The sequence below is a fragment of the Sphaerodactylus townsendi genome, linkage group LG04 (assembly GCF_021028975.2).
Source record: "Sphaerodactylus townsendi isolate TG3544 linkage group LG04, MPM_Stown_v2.3, whole genome shotgun sequence".
Classification (NCBI taxonomy): domain Eukaryota; kingdom Metazoa; phylum Chordata; class Lepidosauria; order Squamata; family Sphaerodactylidae; genus Sphaerodactylus; species Sphaerodactylus townsendi.
Genome location: NC_059428.1, coordinates 109,833,564 through 109,856,099, shown reverse-complemented (window position 1 = coordinate 109,856,099; position 22,536 = coordinate 109,833,564). Strand labels below are relative to the sequence as shown.

Genomic DNA, 22,536 nt, shown 5'->3' with positions numbered 1-22,536 from the left:
AGCAAGGATGTGAGTCTCCTCAGCCTCTCCTCTGCTATCCCCAGGTACCAGAGGAAAGAACAGAAGGATAGCTTGTTGTCAGCTTAGCCTCTGTGCTGCTCCTTACTGCTGCTGGACTCCTGCCATCATAAGCATGGCTCTTTTCGCTGCCATTGGCTCCTCACCCTTCTGAGTTGCATGTTGATAGAGTGGAGGTGTTACTCAGCCTGTCTCAGTCCTAGTCTTGCTTATGACAGTGAGCATGAAAGGTTTATTAGCAACTTTTCCTTTCATTTTTGTATGTTTGTATTCTGCCTCTTAGGAATAAGAGTATTGAAAACACAACCCACCATAGACAAAATAGAAAAGTAGCATTGTGTTCTTAATCTTCAGTTGCACTATACATGTTGTAAATCATTCCAGGGTGAAGGAAGGGAATATGTTTAGTGTGTAAAAGCTGTTCAGGAAAAAAAATTGTCTAGTTTTCATCTCTGAGGCTGAGGATAGTAGGTAGTAATTGATGGATTTAGTAAAATTATCTCAGATTGGATGCTTTGTAAATCCTGTTCTTCAAAGAAATTATGGATTTCTTCAATGTATTTCTGTTATATCAAATGTGCAAAAGAATTGGCCTAAAAACTGTAGGAATTGCAAAATAGACTATAACAAGACCTAGAAAGTGGTAAAACTTCATGGGGAACATGAATGTTAGTTAACACATTTCTATTTTAAAACATGAAAAGCACACAATTACACTAAGTAATTATGTTTGGTTATTAATGGTAATAGAACACCTTGCCACTTCCTTCAAAACACACCAAGGGCACAAATAAAATTTAAGTCTGCTTCAGTATCAATGGTTTTGTGTTTATAATGGGAAAATACAAATTACTAGTTAGTTATAATGTGTGAGCCATCTTATAGACTTTGGTATGGTATACGTTTCATAAATCACAAATGTAAATATTTCAGGATTTATCTCTTATACATTTAGTTTGAAGATACTTGGAACAACTGAATAACAAAGTTTGGAAGAAGTGGTGGGAATTTTTGTGTCAGACTTCTGTCTTGTAGTCTTCATGATTTGATGGAATTAAAATTTCACATTTTTAAAATAAATGTAAAATTCACACATTCTCCCCAACAACATTGCTGTGTGCTAGGGCTGGATAAGTGGCTTCTCTCTCTCCTAGTCCTGAAGCTCTGTAGTTGAGCACTGCAGGGCATTTTGTCCTGACTACTGAGGTCTGAGGCAAGGTGAATCTGAGTGGTGCAGCACAAGGGTATTTTTACCTCTTCGTCCATATGGTCTGTAGGAGAGTTTGGGAGGGCATGTAGCTAGGGAAAGCATGTCTCTGGGTATGCATCCCTCAGGGGCGTAACGAGGCAAACTGTAACCCTGGGGAAAACCTGAGTTGGATGCGCCCCCCCCCCCACCATGTGCAGCCACTCCACCATGACAATTTTTTTTGCACCAGGACATTGGTGCCTGCAGAGGGTGCATTTTTAGACACCAGAATTTCAGTGTATCATCAGGAGACTGTCCTTATGCTGCCCCCCAAGTTTGGTGAGGTGCCCCATCCCCCATTGTTTCCAATGGGAGCTAATAGGAGATGGGGGCTACAATTTTGAGGGTCCATAACTTTGGCCCCCCTGAACCAAACTGTACCAAACCTGGGGGGTATCATCAGGGCAGTCTCCTGAAGAGATCCTGAAAGTTTTGAGACTGTGCCTTCAGAAATGTGCCCCCCCCCAAGCCTGCAACCCCCATTGACAGCAATACAGAAAACTCAATGCAGAACAAAGATTATTGGGCACATTTCTGAGATGTTCCTGCAGGGGGCACATTTTTGATGTATTGGCACCAAAATTTCAGGGTATCATCTGGAAACTGTCGTGATGGGACCCCCCAAGTTTGGTGCAGTTTGGTTTAGAGGGTCCAAAGTTATGAACCCTCAAAGGGGGTGCCCCATCCCCCATTCTTTGCTAAGGAGATGGGAGCTATCCTTTTGCGGTATGAATGTCATAAAATGATATCCACATACACAAATATCCCAGTGGTCACTGAGTATGCTCCGGGAACTTACCACTCTGTGCCAAGTGGCCTTACTGATGATAATGTAGGCTCTTACTCTTCTCAGTTTTGAGGAATAACTCTCTTGTAACTTTCATACAGAAGCATATTGTTTCTTTTTGTTTTGCTGTTCTTTCCTTTTAGTAGTTGTAAAGCTGTTAACTTCAAAATAGCTTTTTAAAAATAATAGCATTGATGAAGTGCCGCTCAGGTATTGCTGTGACATGCATCCAACGTCCAGACTATGGCTGGAGTTCTTCTGAGATTATAGCTGATCTCCAGGCAACAGAGATTAGTCTGCCTGGAGAAAATGGCCTCTTTGGAAGGTGGACTCCAGTGTATTATACCCCACTGAAGTCCCTCCTGTCCTCCCACTCCAGTCTCCTCAGGCTGCATCCGCAAAATCTCCAGGTATTTCCCAACCTAGAGTTGGCAACCCTAATCAGTCCACCAGCTCAGCCTTTATCATTCAGGACTTGGTATTCTTTCTTCCTTTTCTTTCTTTAGCCTTTATTTGTCATAAAACAAATAAAATAACATCATATCAAAAATACAGAATTTATAATAAAAGCAGTATTCAAATACAAAATACATGGCATAAGTGTAGGCTACTGGTTATACATCACTTCCAATAAAAAAAATTGCTACCATTTCACAAGTTGTGAGATCAGAATTATCCAGTAAAAAAAGGAGTCTGCATGAAGCATCCATTTCATCAGGAATCAGAGAAAACAAATTAGAATATTTTAATCTAATATTTGCAGACTTAGGGCAGCAGAACAATTGATGTATGAATATTTCAATTTGTTATTCGTTACAAGAGCACACCCTTTTGCTCATTTCTAAGTTGTTGAATCTACCTGCCCTTATTAAAGCAGAGGGAAAGCGGTTAAAAGCGAGCAAGAGATGTAAAGAAACAACTGCCTCTGGAATAGGATGGATTAAAAGATACAGGTAAGGAACCCATCCTATTTTTGATGTAAAAGGAATTGAGATATTGAGGGGTGAACAAGTTTTCCTAGCAGCCCTGGTTCGGTAGATCCGTTCTCGCAAACACTGTGTAGTAAATTATAAGGACTCTAAGCTGGATAAAAAAAGGAAAAGAAATTAGAGGAAGTATGCCAAGTGATTCGATCTTTCTCTCTATTAGAGAAAACCATGGATTAGCCTGGGTGTCAGATAAGAGTAGGTGAACCAGCGAGCGCTCATTGTGTGAAAAATGTAGCCGAAGCCAGAAATTGAAAGCTCTCGACCAGGCCCTGTAAACTAATGAATTTTGACCCAGTTCTAAGCAAAGGGCTGCATAGGGTACACAGTTCAGTAGGCCCATAATTTTACGGAAAAATCTGGACCATATTCAAAGAGTCATCAACTGCATGTAGCCAAATGGGAATTCCATATAATAGCTGCGCTTCTGTCTTTGCGTTAAATTTTTTAAATGCTGCTGGAACAAGGGAGTGGCCCTTTCCATAGAAAGGTATTGATAAAGGTTCAACTTTCTCACTGTCGTCCTCTTTGGGTTCTTACTGTAATCAAAGATGGAAGACTCACATTGCCTGTGCTCTTTTCATTTCCACTTGAGAAAAAAAGATTGGTTCTCCTGTCAGTAGTCATATTGTTGTAGACTTCTACATTGGCAGGCATGCTTCTAATATAACGCTACAAATATATATTCACCCCTCAAATCATTCCTGTCTCTTCTCCTTTTTATCCTGTATCTGCATCTTCTCTTGACTTGTACCTGTTGCCTAGGCCAACTTAGAGTCATTACTTGGGAAAATCCCCATGTGGCTGGGACAGGTTTATTAGGCAGCAGTCAGAATTCGAGAATGAATTTTGTTCTGTGGCAAACATGAACTTGGTTAAATTTGAGACTTTTGCTCTTCCTTCTTTCATTCTTCTTGTGCAGTGTGCCAAAATTGAAGATGGGCAGCCCCATCCAAATGGCAAGGCGAGCAGCAGCGGCACCACGACTGCACCGTCCCCCTGCTCCCAGAGAGGCTTCCTGACGGCATGAGGAGGCTTGCAAAACAAAACAGCCTCTCTGCCACCAAGAAGCCTCTGTGTGATTTGGGTCACGTAAGTCCAAGTTCCCCACTGCTGGTATAAACAAGCAAATGGCCAGGAAATAGCCAACTAATGTCTGCCATGCCCCTGGACCTCACCCACTGTAGGGGAGGCCTCTGGCAGCTTCATACCAATGATTTCACCTGTCTGCTGGGGTAAGTGCCCCGGGGAGGACATTTCTGCCTGTGGGAGCCCTCGCTGCTTCCACCAGTGGATCCAGCCTCCACCCCCTGAATGGGACTCAAAGGCTTCAACCAGCTCAGGTTATTTGTGATGTCTGAAAGCAGAGGTGTGAACAAATTGGAGGTGTCGTACACTGCTCTGCACAAGAGGGTTATGGAGGGAAGAAGGCAAGCCTGATTTAACTCGATTAATGTCCTTTGAGAGAGAACTTGCCTTACTCTCCTCATCAGTTTGACCTGTTAATTAATACCTTGAGATTCTATAGACATAGCTCTTTTGCGTTTGCAGAATTCTGAAGTATCTCACAGGCTCTTTACAGATTTTCCCCAAGATACAGGAAACTGGGATTACTGTAGCCCACCCTTTCCTACCAGTCACTTGCCTGTCTACAGTACAAAATGGAGGAGCTCAAATAATAACATCTGTATGAATGTGTGAAGGGATGAGAGGCCAGGCTGTGGTGATTCAAATCTCCCATTGCACGATTTTTGAATTAAGGGGAGAATTTGGTGTGAAAAAAGTATTTGAAAACTATTTCTGCCTTATTTTTCTGGGTTGATTAAAACTGAAAGTGCCTGTGATGGGATTTAATAAATGGAGGCAGTACATCAAGCCACCCTTGGTGAACTTTATTAATTTGGCTGTACTACCTTTTCATAACTAGACATTTGTTTTGACTGCCCTTCAATTAATCCCAGTTTCTCACTTCCTTGTGAAAACGTGTCATTTATGTTCAGAAACAAGGCACTAAAGTTGAACTTTGGGTTTTAATTTACTGTGTTAAATATTCCCTACTACGCTGAGATCTTCAGAGCTTGAGTATGATGTGTCACAAAATTCTAGTTATACCACTCCTAATTTTTGTGTTCAGAATCATAGCAGAATTTTATAGGTGAGAGACTTCTGGTACTTGAGAGACTAATAAGTACCGAGCACTTATGAGTGTGTCAGTGTGTGATAAGTGCTGTCAAATCTCAACTAACAGCAACCCCAGTAAGGGATTTTGAGGGCAAGAGAGAAGCGGAGGTAGTTTGCCACTGGTTTCCCCTGCAAAGTCTTCCTTGGTACTCTTGCTTCCACATATTGCTTAGCTTCTGAGATCCAACGAGAGCAGGCTGCACCACCCTCTGCACTTACAAGCACAAAAGTATAAAATTTAGTAGAATTGTGCTCACTTCTTCATATTTAAGTGGGTTTATTCACAAAAACTCATGCTGAAAGAAAAAACATGTTCATCCTTCAGGTGCCTCAAGACCCCAGTTGGTTTATGCTGCGGTAAACAAACGTGGCTCCGGAATTTGCCAACATTTAGTTCAACTCTGGGTTTTGTAGAATTCAGCACATTTTTGCAAACATTCTGTTAAGGGTCTGGAAAAATGGCAGGGATATCTTTGATAAAAGGAGTCATGGAAGGGCAGCATGAAGAACTATTACCTGGGTCAATGGGAAACAGTGCACTCCCCCCCGCCCCGCCCTTGGCAATCTTGGAGCTACGTCCTCCGATTTAAATTTTATGCTGCAAAAAAATTCTAATTGTTAAGATGAACATTCGCCAGTTTTTTGCATCGACTTTTTGCAGTATGGTGGATTAGTATGGTCATTCTGGAAATCAGATAAAATGTTTATTGCAACTAATAAGTTGCTTATTTGTTTGGGAAATAAGTCTTTTGAAGTGAGGGAACTTTGTGCGACACATGCCTTATGAACAGAAAGTGAAAGGTCTTTCTGCGGCTTTCTTTTTAAATTGTAGAAGTTGCCAAACACAAGAAATAGGTTGACATATTCCTCATCTCTCATACATATATTTAAAAAATGTAAAGTACAATTTGCATAAATGAAGATTCTTAGCGGTTGCTCTTATTGTCTTTGCTGCATGTGTATTGGAAATCTGTGTATATATTAACACTCTTTAATTAAAGCTAAAGGAGCAGCAGTGTTCCTTTGTATCATCAAAAAGTCTAATTTTAGCAAATATCAGTTTGTCACTGAAGATCTGTTACCAGTTTTGACGCTCGTTTTAAAAATATTTTTGTTGTCACGTCCACTGTTCTCCTGTTCCTTCAGTCGAATTTGTTCATGATTAGTTACTGTGAAACATGTTGACTAATGGAAAGAGGTACAATTATGAATTACATTTGTAGATGGAAGTGGAGATAGAAGTGAGAAGGATACCAGCAAAATCACAACGTATCCACCTGGGGCTGTCCGCTTTGACTGTGAACTCCGAGCCATCCAAGTCAGTTGTGGATTTCACCATTCAGGTAAAGAACTACAGTAGTCACATACTAACTAGAACCTTGTGACTTATCTTTTTCATTGTAAGTCTGTTGAGTCATTCAAACTTCTACTACTGAAAGCTGTTGGGAGTTTTTGTCATACTTGTAAAGCAATGAAAAAAACACAACTGAAGTCCTTAAAATGGTACCTGGTGCCTGTGATCTGAAAAGGTAGTGCATTATTCATCACTGGGATCCATTAGATTGAAATTCCTTTTATGAAGTCTTATAAAAAATATAAACTGAAAATGCCACATTTTAACCCTTAGTTGTCCTGATGGAGAATGGTGATGTTTATACATTTGGATATGGGCAACATGGGCAGCTTGGACATGGAGATGTGAATTCCAGGTACGTTAATACTTTTAATGTTAAATGTGCATAGTTTAAATGGAATAGTTGCCTTTTTGTCTATCTGTTTGGAAGAACCAAGAGAAATAATCTCCCTAAACTGGCCAAACTCTCTATAAAAAATAAATAATTACTGTTCCAAGAGAGCTTCTGGAACATTAGGGTGGAAATAGTGTCTATGCAAGTCTATATTCTGGTGTTTGAACTTTCATGCTATATCTGAGTAATATATACACAGCAAATGCATATAAGTGTATTCAGCATACTAGGTAAACAGCACAGTCCAGTTCTCTGCGGCATCTGGAGATGGCATGGCAAAGGTGGTACCGCATCACCTCCAAGGGGGCTTTGGGTGGCACAGAGGAGAAGGAAAACAAAAAAACCCTCCTGCTGCCTGAACTGCTCCCTTGCCAAAATACACTTGTTCTGCACAAAAATGCATTGTAAGCCTGAAGGTCCAGGAGCCAGTGTTCCTGGGCTGGAATGCCAATGGAAGCTGACCACTATCACCTCCACTTGGGGACCAGGCTGGCCCTCCCCACCCCACGCTGGCGTTCAGTTAGGACACCAGTGCAGCTCTGTGGCATCCCAGGCTTCCAGATTTTGCTGTTGTAGAACTGAGGATCCACTGATGCCTCTGTCACCTCCATTGATGGGAGCGCCCCTAGCGCTGGTGGAAGGAGCAAACACATCGGTGTGGCCCTCCACAAGTTCCACAGCCAAATCGCCCTACCCACATCTGGATTAGGCTGTAAATTTCAAAGCATAAGTACCAATATTCTAGGAAATGCCTGTGCCTCAGAATAAATCCAAATTACATCCAGCTTCAAGTAAGAGGAATCCATTTAGCCAATTTTTAGTAGTGGTTCTCATAGTACCAAATGCACAATGACTAGCTGAATCTCCATGGTGATATCTTAAATAGAACTAAAATGAACTACCTCAGTTTCTGAATTAAATGTTGGGCCCATAGTCTTGAATGATTGTGAGGTGACTTCCCTGGTTTTTGCAGCTATGCTTGCAATGGAGCTTTAGGGGACACTGATTATCAAAGTCATTGTCATTAATAACTACAGTAGCTGCTTCTGAGATTTCCATACGGAAGAATCAAATTAAATACTTTTATTGCACTGATTCATAGTTATAGCAAGCACAAACTCAGAATTAACTAAAGAATGTACACTCTTCCTTTTCTGGTTTTGGGGTAGAAAAAAATGTAGTTAACAGGCTATTGTAACAGAAATGTTTGTTAATATACCCTAGTAATACAACCATAGTTAATATCCCCATGTACCGTAGTGTATAAAGATCACCTTAAGAACCATCTGGTGTACATTGCTGTTGAAGTGTGGGTTGTATGCATTCCAAGTGTTAATGTGGACCACACACTTCTTGACCAATCATAGTTATAGGAAAATAAATCAGTCAAAAGCATGACGGTATTCCTCCCAACTGAAATATGGCATAAATATTTAAGTAGCATTCAAACCACTAAATTGTGTACTCCTACCTTACACTGATGACCGTTATTCATTTTGCTAATGGCTTGAACATTTTTTGTTCATTGCAAGCTGAGCTAAATATTATTAACTGTTACATATTCTTGATTTAACTATACAAAACATTAATTGTTATCATGAGGATTGGATGTGTATGATAGAGTATTAATACTTTTGTAAGAATGAATGCACTTACGCTGGCTTTATCTGATCTAGGGGATGCCCTACTCTGGTACAGGCATTACCTGGACCTAGCACACAAGTTACCGCTGGCAGCAATCATACAGCAATTCTATTAATGGATGGGCAGGTCTTCACATTTGGAAGTTTCTCTGTAAGATATTTCTTTTTTTAAAAAATTAACTGCTTGTTTCGGATGTCGTACTTTGTTAATCGTTAAGGCAGGATCGCATTAATATTAATGGTGCTTCACAGCTTTGAAAACAAACTCCTAACAAGTGCATTGCGCAAGCACAAACCTTAGTGAAATTTGGATGTGGCCTCCTAAATGAGGCAACCTCATTTTCTTTCCTACTTTAAATATACTGGTTTGTAACTGCAGGGAGAGGAATCACTTTGGGGACCCCTTTGTTCCCGAGGGATTAATGTGCTACTTCCAGAGCCAGCAGGAGTAATATGAGGTGCAATTCCCATAGTTTTGACCAGAACTCCATGGGCTTTCATAGAGGCCCTCTTCATCACTGTCCTGCATTGCCAAAGCCATTTGCATTTGCTTGGGAGAAGTGTTGGGCTGTTTGGCAGGCAGTGATGGACTCACTCATAGTGGGCAGGGCACTCCTCATTTTAATTGGGCTGAACTTCAGTGAGATGATTTTGGCCTGATCTGGATAGATTTCACCTTAATTCATTCAAGTCAAAAGTTATGAGGTAGGTAAAATTTATTGTATGACGCCAAAGGCGATAATATTATTTAAAGAACCTGCTGAGGCAATAGTAACTATAACAATTATAGATAACTCAGCAAAATTAAAAGCAATGTTAAAATCGTCAGCATGTTAAACATCAGACTGAAACTTCAGCACGGAACTTCTTGGCTGCCAATGCATACAGTGACATTGTGTATGTTACATAATGATTCTGGTCGGATAAAATATAAATAATTTCATCTGCCACGGAATGCAAGTCAAACCCATTCAAGATCAAAACCCATCAGCAATTACTAATTAACGTTTTAATCTCATGGAGGAAAGTGCCATCAAGTTGACAGCAGACGTATGACAATTCCATAGAGTTTTCAAGGGAAAAGACCTAAAAGGTAGTTTTCCATTGCTTGCCTCTGCATTGCAACCCTGGTCTTCCTTGTTGGTTTCCCATCCAAGCACTAACCAGGGCTGAACTGTCTTAGCTTCCAAGTTTTGAAAAGAGCAAGCTAGTCTGGGCCATCCAGAACAGTGCATTTTAATGTATACATTAATAATACCAGTTAGCTAATATTCAGCTCTTTGATATTTGTTGAACTGACATATGGTAGGTTTGTGGAGGCACAGAAAATTTAATCAATGTCAATTAACGAAATCCCTTATTTTGCATTAATCTAAGTGCCACAACTGATTCTAGCCATATTGAGGATGTTTTCCAATTCTTGTGCAGTGTTTGAATTTCTATCTTGCATTTTCAGAAAGGGCAGCTCGGCAGACCCATCTTGGACGTTCCTTACTGGAATGCAAAACCAGCATCCATGCCTAACATAGGATCCAAGTATGGGCGGAAGGCTACATGGATTGGAGCAAGTGGTGACCAGACGTTTCTTCGCATTGATGAAGCCCTGATCAACTCTCATGTGCTTGCTACCTCAGAGATCTTTGCCAGCAGACATATAATAGGCAAGGTTCATTTGCTTATTAATTATAATTGAAACAAACTAGTTGCCTCAACTACATGAATCCCTCACACAGTTTATAAATGTGTGTCACCTTTTAGAGAATGAATGAAGAATAAACATGAAACTTTTGGCTTCTTTTTTTCCAGGCCTGGTACCTTCTTCTGTATCTGAGCCTCCTCCGTTTAAATGTCTGTTGATCAATAAAGTTGATGGAAGTTGTAAGACATTTAATGATTCTGAACAAGAGGACCTTCACGGATTTGGTGTATGCTTAGATCCTGTTTATGATGTTGTTTGGAGGTGTGTATGGATTGGGGATAGGCATTAGAATAAACCAAATGTTGTCTGTGGAGTGGGAAGAACTTTGACATGAACTTGGACTAGTGAGAGCTGCGATTCTTTTATTTTTGGAATGTTAAATCTTCCTGTCTCATAAACTTTTAAAATTAGTTCTTACTCAACCACAACTGCATTGTTAAGTGACCTTGGCCCGCTAGTATACCCTCACCCTTTCTTATCTCACGGGTGTGTTGTAAGGGTAAAATGGGGAAGACACCTTTGAGCACACAAAGTGGGGGAGGAAGAAAAATTGACACAGGATGACACAGTGGCTCAGGACTTCCGTGAGAAATAGGTGGTCAGGCTCAAACCCAACAGTCCCATGAACAGAAGCGCTGGCGAGGGGGGGGGGGGGGGCTAGGAATCCTTCCTGTTCTGGGAGCTGCTTTGAGAAGTTCTCTGCCTCTGGTATTTAAAATATGTTGTTTTATCATTTTTAATCTTTTTACTCTTGCTGACGAGGACAGTAAACTGAAGACTACAGCCAGCTCTTTGAACTTAAATAATGTCTAAATTTTAAACTACAATGGTATATGGCTGAGAAGTGCTGAGGAATATAATCCCCTGTCAGCCAAGCAGTCAAAAATGATAGACTTTTATCAAACACAAATGCCTACTGTAAACCAATATACAGTTTTAACTGACTTAACAGGGTGTAATGAAGGGTCAACACATCAAGCAACTCGTGAAAATATGACCAATGAAGGTCCTTCCTGTAAAACCATAATGGAGCCTTTAATGAAAGGAAAACATATGAAAATGAAAGACACAGGATGAAGGGTTAAGGGGAGCAATGAGAGAGAACAGAATAGGAAAAAATGGGTATCAGGGTTAAAAGAGAAACCTGAGGACATGAGGTCAGAAGTGAGGGGACACACACAGTCTTGAGAAGGTGGAATTCAAGCTGTTCCTTTTCAGTGTAACAGCGTGTTGCAAGATGGAGGAAAGGTGTCTTTTAGCTTCACCAGAATTTTTCAGCTATCCCTTTTACCTGCACAGATACTGTTTATTGGAGAACCACTGTACCAATCAATGCCATATTGCACAGATGTTGTTCCAAAATCTGTTACGGTAACATTTTATGTCATTTGTGCAGGTTTCGACCAAATACAAGAGAGCTGTGGAGTTACAATGCAGTTGTGGCTGATTCCAGACTTCCCTCAGCTCCAGACATGCAGTCACGCTGTAGTATCCTGAGTCCAGAGCTTGCTCTTCCAACAGGGTCCAAAGCCCTTACAACAAGATCCCATGCAGCTTTGCACATTCTAGGTATCAATCACAATTTGAAAAAAAATATTTTCCTACCAAAATATGCTTTTAAAAAATTCTGATATATTTATTAAAGGCTTTGAATGATGAGTGGTAGCATGTTTGCTTATCTTTGTTCTCTAAAGTGTTACCTGATAATCCCAATTAAATTAATCTGTGTTCTGTTCAAGGGTATACTAACTAGCTGGGATTGAGATTTCCTTGCTGCAACCCTTGGATTCCCTAATTGTGCTTAAACTGTCTTAATAGCATGTATCCGTTGAAGCCTTCTTTTAGCTTCCCTCCATTTTAATTAGTTCTTCCACTGGAGAGGAACTTCTTAGGCTAGAGGAAGGCCTCAGTAAAAAAACTTAATCAGAGGTCTATTGTAAAATTTGTTCTACTTATATTGTCGAAGGCTTTCATGGCTGGAATCACTGGGGCGTTGTGGGGTTTCCAGGCTGCACGGTCATGTTCTAGCAGCATTTTCTCCTGACATCTTCAGGATCTCTGAAGATGCAAGCCACAGAAGCAGGCAAAACGTCAGGAGAAAATGCTGCTAGAACACGGCCATGCAGCCCAGAAACCACAAAACACCCCATTGTTCTACTTTACTATTATTCTTCATTGTACATTTTGAGATAATGAAACAACATACTCAACAATATGTTATTTTCCATAATCGATAAACAGTTTCCTCCCCCTGTTTTTTGTTTTAGGTTGCCTTGATACGTTGGCTGCTATGCAAGATTTAAAAATGGGTGTTGCAAATACTGAAGAAGAAACTCAAGCTGTGATGAAAGTATATTCCAAAGAAGACTACAGTATTGTCAACAGATTTGAAAGTATCTATCAGATGCAGATTATTCCTGTCTCCCACCCCATGCATAAGGCATGGAGCCTCTTTCATAAACATTTGCAACTTTTTTTCCCTTGCAGGTCATGGCGGAGGTTGGGGTTATTCAGCTCACTCAGTTGAAGCCATTCGCTTCTGTGCTGATACTGACATTTTGCTGGGTGGTCTTGGACTCTTTGGAGGTAGAGGTGAATACACTGCTAAAATAAAGGTAAGAAAACCAATATTTTGGTGCATGTTACTGTAATCTGATCTTGGAAAAGTAAACTGTAAAATGAGGGGGAGATGGATATAGAGATGACTATTTTAGGCTTTGCCAACCAATGGAGAAAAAACATTTTTTGTTACTATATTAAAAGAAACAAATTAGAGAACATGAGAAAAATATATTTTAATTATTGCTGTTTATTAATTTAGGAATGTATACATGCCTAGTACATAAATATTCCTATAAATATATGAAATATAAAAATAATTTAGGGTCAGGGACGCTGCAGCCGGGGCTTCAGAATTATATAATTTTTAAATTTATACAATATATTTTTTTAATGCTGAAATAATCCTGTATGCTTAATATTGGTATGCCACAGGGTACCATAGGAAATTGCTGTTCGGGGTTTCTTGCTTTTATCTATATCCATGTATTTCAAAGACAATGATATATAGACGTTAAGTAAATCCATATTTAAATCATTCGCAAATGCTGTTGAGAAGGCAAAGTGTTTGACTCTGTTGTGGGGCAAAAACCTTATATCCTGCTTTAAATATAAATGTAATGGGTGATTTTTGACAACCAGTTTTTCAGTCAATACTGTATACTGTGTTCTGCTGTTTGATGAAGACAAAGTAGTAACTAGGATGTATGTTAGATGTGAAATTGAACAATTTAAGTCATGATCTCAAAAAACACAGGCACATATTTAACACACCCATATTGTCTTTGTGTGGAATAAATTTATACACATCAGCTAGACCTGCTGAGAGCACAAGAGGCTGTTGGACCCAAAATCTGTATTCAGTAAAATTTGCAGCCCTTGATCACCACTACCAAACCCCCCAACCCACCCACCCACCCCCACACACAATCTTTCTCCCTGAAGTAGGGATTGGAACTGACTGCACTGATCATATGGGTAGAGCTGGACTCCAGAAACTCAGTATTGTCCTGAATCGAATTCATGGATTGAGGTTGTTACATGTTGCTTGCAGTAGTTCAGGCCAGCATGACACGATTCTCCATGCATGACAAAGCGGAGCCCATCTGGAGCTCAGTGAGCCCATTATTTTTTGCTGCCTTCTTTGGGTTGTGCAAATGAGAATCAAAAAGCACTGGGCAGGTTGGAGTCCATGGCAGATGTCCTGTGTTTGCCTCAGTGGGTCAAAAGCCAAGTAATCTTGCAGTGTTAAAAATTGCGCAGTGTTCCTCATAAGAATATTCTCCTGCTGCTGTGATCCAGTTCTGTTGCAGAATACTTTTGCTTCTGTCTGCTTGGTGATCTATGATTTGATGGGATTGTCTGTGAAGATTTTTGCCATTCCGTTTGTTTGGATGACCCTTCATTATTATACATTGTAGGCTCTGTTTAAGCTGCAATTATACTTCATTAATACCCTTCCTTAACTTGAAACAGGTGGGTGGGTAAAATGACATACAAATAAGGCAGGAAAGTAAAACTCTTGAAGGCATCTCTTTTCAGTTGTTTGAATTGGGCCCAGATGGCAGTGATCATGAGACAGATGGCGACCTTCTTGCAGAAACTGATGTCCTGGCTTATGATTGTGCGGCAAGGTAAAAAACAAACGAAAAAACCCCAACCCTGCCTTTAGCTTGTATAGAGAGCTGTTACTTCTGCCAAAGAATTGTGAATGTACGGTAATAAGACTAACTTTGGTTCATAGGTGATACATAAAATATTCTTTTGAGAAGGAATATAAAATACCTGTCAGTGTAGAGAAATTCAAGATGTCAAAGCACTTGCCCCTTTTAATGGCTATTCAGAATGAACAAGGAGGTGGGCAGTCCAATCTAGATGAGGAGGGGCCAAATGGGCTGTGGGTGCAGAGCCAGGATGTGATCACCTATTTGCCACCTTCACCGGCATAAGCCCCCCCCCCTCCCCCCCCCCACTGATGGAGAGGATAAACGCACCAGTGGCCGGGCAGCTCCCCAATTGCAAAACCTGGAAGTGGGTGCCACTGTGGAGGAACACTGACATTCAATTGGATGCCAGCACGGTGGTGTGCGGGGGGAGGGGGGGTGGAGGCAGGGAGTTCCTAGGAGTGGAACTGACTTTTGTCGACTTGCATTCGGGCTTCAGAATTATGCCACCCTTTCAGGTGTCATAACTCTATTAAGCCCTATGGAGAGTGGCTGGGGTTTTTGACCTTGCAGCTGCCTCCCTGCGCCACCTGGAAGCCCTCTGGAGGTGGTTCAGCAGCGTGGCAGCAGTGCTGTCCCCGACCACACCAGGTTCTAGATTAGACTGTTAGTGTAAACAATGTGAAAATAACAGTAGGAGCAGGGGAAATGCAACATTATCTGGTTTGTAAAGAAATGTGTGCCACGTAAGAGAGCTCCCTAATCATTAGTACTCCCATGCTAACCTGATCTCATCAGATCTAGGAAGCTAAGCAGGGTTGCCCCTCATTAATATTTGCATGGGAGACTTCCAGGGAATACCAGGGTTGTAGTGTGGAGGCAGGCAATGGCAGACCACCTCTGAATGTGTCTCAGCCTGAAAACCCCTCCAGAGTAGCCATAATAAGTCAGTTGTGACTTGATGGCACTTCCCACCACCAGTCGTTAATCTAGCTATTAAAAACAAGATCCGAACAATTTCATTTTCAGCAGTGCAGATTTTGTTACCTCCATTTGAAGAGTAAAGTTGAGCACACTTCACTTCTTAAGCGTTGCTTGGCTTTTAGACTCTATTTTGAAAAACACAACTAGAAAGAGCGTTAAACTGAAAAGGTGGAATGTTAATAAGTTGTTGACTATTTCATTGGAACCCCTCCCTTTTTATGTTGTAGGAGGCTGTGCAATTTAACTGTCATTGCACTAGATTTTTCTCTGCTTCTTTCAGGGAAAAATATGCAATGATGTTTGATGAGCCAGTTCTGTTGCAAGCTGGCTGGTGGTATGTAGCCTGGGCACGAGTATCTGGCCCCAGCAGTGATTGTGGATCTCATGGACAGGCCTCGATTACTACAGATGATGGGTAAATATTACTTTGTTTCTCTGTGTGTTGCAGGGGAGTAGAAATCTGGAATGGAAGATAAACTGATTTCTCTTTATTGTTTCTTCTTTCAGTGTTGTGTTTCAGTTTAAGAGTTCCAAGAAATCCAACAATGGTACAGATGTTAACGCAGGGCAGATTCCACAGTTACTATACAGGTAATTATTTTTTGAAAAGTAGCAGAGAGGAGGGGAGAGATTGGATCCTGTGTTCAGCAAGACAAAGTTTGCTGCTTGATGATGGTGGAGTGGCTATTCAAGCCGTCTTGTGCTATATTCATGATTACATTTGCGCCCCACGCTTCTTGCAAGGGCAAAGTGGTATCTTCGTTCTTTTTTGCCCATTGCTTTTTGAACTAACTGAGGCTTGCAGGGAATGGTCCACCCAAATTAATCGTATTGAAATTCATGGCTAAATAGGGTTGGTACCTAGATCTTCCAAGTCTAACACATAAAGAGCAGAGTCCCTTACACAGTTCCTTCAGTCTAAGCCCAGTGGCAGTAGGCAGGCAATAACCCTGCATAGCATCACACTGCTTGTGGGAAGATCTGTGGACAAATCTTACCTGGCCATGAATTTTACAGGACAGTTTTATTACTGGCAAACGGTCACGGTATTGTCCAGAGAGATGTAGGGTACAAATGTTTGTTTCTGTGAAAGTAGCTTTTAGAGTGGAAAACTGTGGGCTGATATTTCACTCCTTTTTGTTACCAGGCTGCCGACAAGCGATGGCAGTGCATCCAAAGGAAAGCAGCAGACTAGTGAGCCTGTACACATTTTAAAGCGATCTTTTGCAAGAACTGTCTCAGTGGTGAGTAATAGCTGCAATTCCTGTTGCCTGTGTGTTTTTATAGACAAGGGTTGTCTTAGAGTCTGAGGGACAATACTCAAAACTAAAACAGGCCGATACAGAAAACCTATGATCAGACTTTCAACACCAGAACAATATACCTTTCATAGAAATGCCATAGTGAAATGTTCCATTTATGGAACGGGACTAGTGCTGGAATCTTCCACACTTTGTAAGAGAGTTTATTTCACCAAGTGGGGTGCCACTAGAGCAAATACTTACTTCATCTTATGAAGCAAGGAGAAAGCAGCCGTTCTTCCAGAACTTCTCTCCAAACCTGATTGGGATGCCGTTGCCTCTGCATATGTGGTGTGGATCAGTGAAATTCTCTGCCAGGAGCCATTCAAACCACTCGGAATGGTAATCTGACTCAGAATTTGGTGACCCGCATTTGCAATGAGACCTTTCTGTCAGTTTGAGACCAACTACATTGATTAACTATTTCAGATAAGCATTACAGCCTTTTCCTTTTGTCTTTTTTCTTTTGTGTCCTTGGCCTGAAACAGGAGTGCTTTGAATCATTACTGAGCATTCTCCATTGGAGCTGGACCACACTGGTGCTGGGGGTAGAAGAACTCCGTGGCTTGAAAGGATTTCAATATACAGCCACCCTTTTGGACTTGGAAAGGCTACGATTTGTTGGCACTTGTTGCTTAAGGCTACTTCGAGTCTACACATGTGAGATATATCCAGTTTCAGGTAATAGGCAAAGTCTAGTATTTTGTTTGTGCGAAATGCCAAGTTTGCATGTAACCATTAGTGAAGGGTGAATGCCTGTTTGTAGAAACCTGGCCAAGTCTTCAGTAAATGTTCTTGGAGGGCACATGTTCTGTTCATTTTTCTTCCTTTGAACTTGAGCCGGATGACAGTTAGTAGGTCTTGTTGATATTCTTTCATCTCTTTCCAGCTACAGCTAAAGCCGTTGTGGATGAAACTAGCAAGCTGGCTGACTGCATCGGGAAGACCAGAACTTTACTCAGAAAAATTTTGTCTGAGGGAGTTGATCACTGTATGATAAAACTGGACAATGACCCCCAAGGATATCTGACTCAACCTTTGAATCTTCTGGAAGCTGTTCTTCAGGAGTGCCATAACACATTCACAGCCTGTTTCCACTCTTTCTATCCAACGCCAGCTCTGCAGTGGGCATGCCTTTGTGACTTGCTGAATTGTTTAGATCAGGTACCAAAGAGTCATTCTCATATTGAATGATGTGTCTTTTACAGTCCAGAAGTGCTGCTCCTCCACATGATCTCTTCAGATGTTGTTCAATATGCAGCAGCTTGGCCCATTATCCTCACTGTATACTTTGAAAAGGCCTTATAAATATGCGTATTTCTAGTATCCACTTAGGAACCTCCCTAAACCCTAGGTGCAGATACAACAATCCCAGAAGCCACCCCTCAAAAAAACCTTATTTTCTGTTTTAAAACCTGCTTTTGTTCATACTGTGGAAAATATTTTGCTGAAAGCTGCTTCAGTGATACTAATTACAAGAAGAGAACTGGCAAGGATTTGCGGAAGGAGGGATGAGGGGCAAAGGGCAAGCCAAGGCTTCTGCCCTTCCCCTTCGCCTACCTTTTTTATTTTTTTGCAGGGTCCCCAGCTCTCCATTTCTAGTTCAGTGGCCTGCTGACACTGCCACCCACACCCCTTGACTTGCCCTCTAGCTACAAACTCCTGAAGTTTAGGTAGCCTAGACCCATAAGCAAATAATTGGAAGGTTTGTGCTTGGCTGTGGGGCAGCACACAGAAGGTGTCTTAGATCCTCTGAACGTACAAAACTCTTTCCCATGGAGGGCCAAGTCCTCATGCCTGTGTGCAACAAGTGTGTACCCTAGTGGCATGAAGTAAAGTGTGCATGAGCAGTCCTTTAATGACTGGGGCGGGGGGGGGGGGGCGGGGGGGACTTCCTATAATTTTTTTGCAGAGGTGGAGGGTGAAATATTACCAGCAATAAAAAAAACCTTTTCTTCTGTTTTATTCCCTTTTTTACTGTTAGCATGTTCTCATAGACACTGAAGGTAGCCAACAGGTTATACAGATATGCTTGGACATAAAGAGGATTTTCATGAAGTAGTAATAAGTTGTCATTGCAAGAGGCCATGCATTCTTCCATTTCTACCACTGTTCCGTTGTGATATTTTGACCAGTCTGTCTCTGTTTCTTAGGATATCCAGGAAGCAAATTTTAAGACTTCCAGCAGCAGACTCCTTGCTGCTGTCATGTCAGCCCTGTGTTATACCTCTGTGAAACTGACCTCTATCTTCCCTATTGCTTATGATGGCGAGGTCTTACTGCGTTCCATGGTGAAACAGGTTAGCACAGAGAATGACTCTGCACTGGCCCATCGCTTCCCTCTGCTGGTAGCGCACATGGAAAAACTTAGCCAGGTGAGTGCCATTACGGGAAACCCTCATGCAGTGTAATAAGTGATCTGGGATTGAATGAATGTAATGGAGCTTGTATTCAAGGTAAACCCTCAGAATCAGTGTCCTGATAGCAGGCAGGATATCCTTTGAAACAAAAAACTATCATAGAAAAATGTGTGTGTGTGTGTTGGATTTTTTTGTGACACCTTTCCCTCTATTTGCATTACGGTTTTCATTAAATCTGAGCAGGTGTGTTCCAAGAAGAAATGGAGTTTGCCAGCTGTGACCTCCTTTTTAATTCTTTTAAAAATTTGCTTCGTAGATGGGCACACTGTGTGTGAAGTAGTAAATGCATGTGCGAATCAGACTTGATTTCTGTTCTGACTGGTAGCTTCAGGCCAACAGGCCTGCATCTAATACCTCAATTCATTTTGCAGAGTGAGGAAAACATTTCAGGCATGACAAGCTTTCGTGAAGTGCTGGAGAAGATGCTGGTTATCGTGGTATTACCAGTGCGGAACAGCCTCAGACGTGAAAACGAGCTTTTTTCTGCACATTTGGTTTATAATACCTGTGGATTACTTGCAAGTATTGTGAGTGAACTTACTGCTTCTGCACTGGGATCTGAGGTAAAGTGATTCATTCCATGGTGGTTAGCATGTTACACTAAGACTGGAGGGGGGGTGCTACAGTCTGTGTTAAGTCATGACACATGCGAGCTGATCTTAGATCAATGGCGTTCTCTACCTCACTGTCTGACCTCCCTCACGTGGTGGTTGTGAAGATAAAACAGAGCAGAAGAGAGAACTATGTATGCTTTCCTGGGGGAAGATTAGGATATAACGTGGTGGATCCAACTACAATCTGTGGGAGTCTTCTTCCAGCTTAGGAGGTGGTTCTTTCAATGGAAGAACCATTGAAGTGGAAGGAAGCCTTCTTAGGCTGCAGGAAGCCTTCCCAGAGCAGTGTGGTGGAATAGTGGTCAGACCCACTCCATTGAGCTATGGTCCCTGGATTGGGTTGGTTCTCTTTATTTAAATTATTTGTCTATTTAAATCAACTGTTTATTTAAATTGTATATTGGAACTTTTGTAATCTGCTTTGAGTTCCCATTGGGAAAGGAAAGCAGAGTAAAAATGCTGCAGTTAAGAGTTGCTAAAGTTTCATAATTGCCAGGTTTGGTTTGCAGACTGGATTTTGTTTGCAATCTGACATGAGCGTTGTAACTTGAGAGTTCTTCTGTACTTCACTATGTAATCTGAATTGGAGACAGTCACTTCCTTATCTCCTGCTAAAACTGTCCACCTGCTTAACTGGTGTCTGTGGCGTGGAGAGAAGTGGGTTTTTTTCTTTCTCCTACCCCAAGCCATCTGAACAAAGCTACCCCATTATCTAAGCCACCGGAAACCAGGCTCCTAGGAAATCTATATCTCCTATGATCTTGGCCATCTGAGATATGGCTGTGTGCTTTAAGAGCCAAAGAGAAGCCTTCCTGTTAGTTGGAGGGCTCATGAGGGAAGAGGATTAGAAATCTTATTACATTCATGTGTCTTCAGGAATATCTGGAGGGTTTATAAAGGCTGAAATCAGGCTTCAGTTGTAGGAGGGATCTTTGATATTTTTCTGTTCAATTTATTTAGAAATAGCATGATTTGCCAATCCTAATTTGAACTTTATGTGTTTAATGACAGAAGTAATGCTCTACTTCTAAATAATGTTACATGTATTCTGTTCTGACTGCTGCCTGTGTTTTTTCCCAGGCTGATGGGCTTAACTCTCTCCATTCGGTCAAGTCAAGCCCAAACCGCTTCACTAAAACAAGCCAAGGAAGAAGCTGGAATACTGGGAATGGGTCCCCTGATGCGATCTGCTTCTCTGTGGATAAGCCTGGCGTCATTGTTGTAGGGTTCTCTGTCTATGGAGGAGGAGGAATCCATGAATATGAACTGGAAGTGCTTGTTGATGATGTACGTGTTGCCTGTAAAAGTAGCAAATAATTACATAAAGTGCCACACAATTTAATAATTGCCTTTTTTTACTACTGCTGTTCCAAAATTCAACATAAAATTATTTTAATGTACTTTAAGTTTCCTAGTAATAATACTCTGTGCCAGTAATTTTACAGCAGTTTTAAAAAACTTTGCTCATTTTGTACAAACTGTACTATCTTGGAAGAAGGGATAACAGGAGAAACGTAAAACAGAGCAGCATACTTCATTTACAGAATTATTTCTGATGTATCTTTTAATTGTTAGAAGTGCTGTTAGTCAGTAGATCAGACTTGTGACTTATTTTTTTTCTTAGAAGTGATTGCATGGTGGTCCCCGGCCCCTCAATGATGCGGCTGGCCTCCACTCGAGCCAGGGCCTTTACTGCCCTTGCCCCTGACTCATGGAACACTCTTCCTCCAGCTGTCCAGGCCTTGCAGGACCTTGGTGAGTTCCGCAGGGCCTGTAAGACTGAGTTGTTCCATCGGGCCTTTGGAGAGGCCGGCCGCTGACTGGCGGCTCCCCTCCCCCTTTTTTCTCTCTCTTTTTTATTTTTCTCTTTTGCTTATTGTTAGATTATGTGGTCCCTATAACATCGATGGGACCTTCCATTCCCCTCTCAAGATGGTTTAGTTGTTGGGCGCTACTTGCTTGTTGTTATATATTGAAACACTGTATTTTAATGGGTTTTTAGTTATTTTAATGTTAATAGAGCAGTGTTGATATATATTTGTATGCTGTTATGTACTCTGTTTATATGTGTCTATATTTCCCATGTTGTACACCGCCCAGAGCCCTCTGGGGGAGGGCGATATACAAAACTACTTATTATTATTATCATTATCATTATTATTATTATTAGTAGTAGTAGTAATAATAGTAATGGTAATAGTAATTGTAATAATAATGGTGGTGGTGGTGGTGGTAGTAGTAGTAGTAGTAGTAGTAGTAGTAGTAGTAGTAGTAGTAGTAGTAATATATTGTCAGTATAATATCAACTGTGTGTTAATGAATTGACTCTTGCTTTGAGTACAGAGTGATCATACAGGAGATTCAACCCACTCTCACAGATGGACGTCCTTAGAGTTGGTTAAAGGAACGTACACCACGGACGATTCCCTGAGTGATATTGCAGAAATCAAACTTGACAAAGTGGTGCCACTGAAGGTAAGTGAAACTGGCTGGATTTCTCTGATAAATCTGAAATGTGGGCTAACTAAAGATAGACAATCCAGTTACCATAAACACTTAATAAGTTTATTTTTCAAGAAGCTTCTATTGCCCTATTTTATTTCCAGGCATAAAAGCAGCCACTGCTAGACTGCAGATTCAGTGTATTACACAAGTGTAAAAGTAGCATTTATAATAAACATGA

The 22,536-nt window shown here is 41.1% G+C and overlaps 1 protein-coding gene across 15 annotated transcripts in view; it reads left to right on the top strand.

The window, feature by feature from the left end:
* The window catches only part of MYCBP2 (MYC binding protein 2), a 187,214-nt gene that overhangs the window by 67,626 nt on the left and 97,052 nt on the right, over positions 1–22,536 (top strand). For all 15 annotated transcript variants that reach the window (XM_048493684.1, XM_048493683.1, XM_048493685.1 and 12 more), the window contains 18 exons: positions 6,445–6,564; positions 6,849–6,930; positions 8,646–8,763; positions 10,069–10,273; positions 10,419–10,572; positions 11,708–11,880; positions 12,579–12,704; positions 12,799–12,926; positions 14,413–14,504; positions 15,799–15,933; positions 16,026–16,109; positions 16,666–16,762; positions 17,308–17,500; positions 17,709–17,983; positions 18,973–19,194; positions 19,611–19,802; positions 20,934–21,140; positions 22,197–22,328. In XM_048493684.1, the coding sequence (XP_048349641.1) occupies positions 6,445–6,564; positions 6,849–6,930; positions 8,646–8,763; positions 10,069–10,273; positions 10,419–10,572; positions 11,708–11,880; positions 12,579–12,704; positions 12,799–12,926; positions 14,413–14,504; positions 15,799–15,933; positions 16,026–16,109; positions 16,666–16,762; positions 17,308–17,500; positions 17,709–17,983; positions 18,973–19,194; positions 19,611–19,802; positions 20,934–21,140; positions 22,197–22,328 (2,735 nt within the window). The remainder of the gene's footprint in view (positions 1–6,444; positions 6,565–6,848; positions 6,931–8,645; positions 8,764–10,068; positions 10,274–10,418; positions 10,573–11,707; positions 11,881–12,578; positions 12,705–12,798; positions 12,927–14,412; positions 14,505–15,798; positions 15,934–16,025; positions 16,110–16,665; positions 16,763–17,307; positions 17,501–17,708; positions 17,984–18,972; positions 19,195–19,610; positions 19,803–20,933; positions 21,141–22,196; positions 22,329–22,536) is intronic.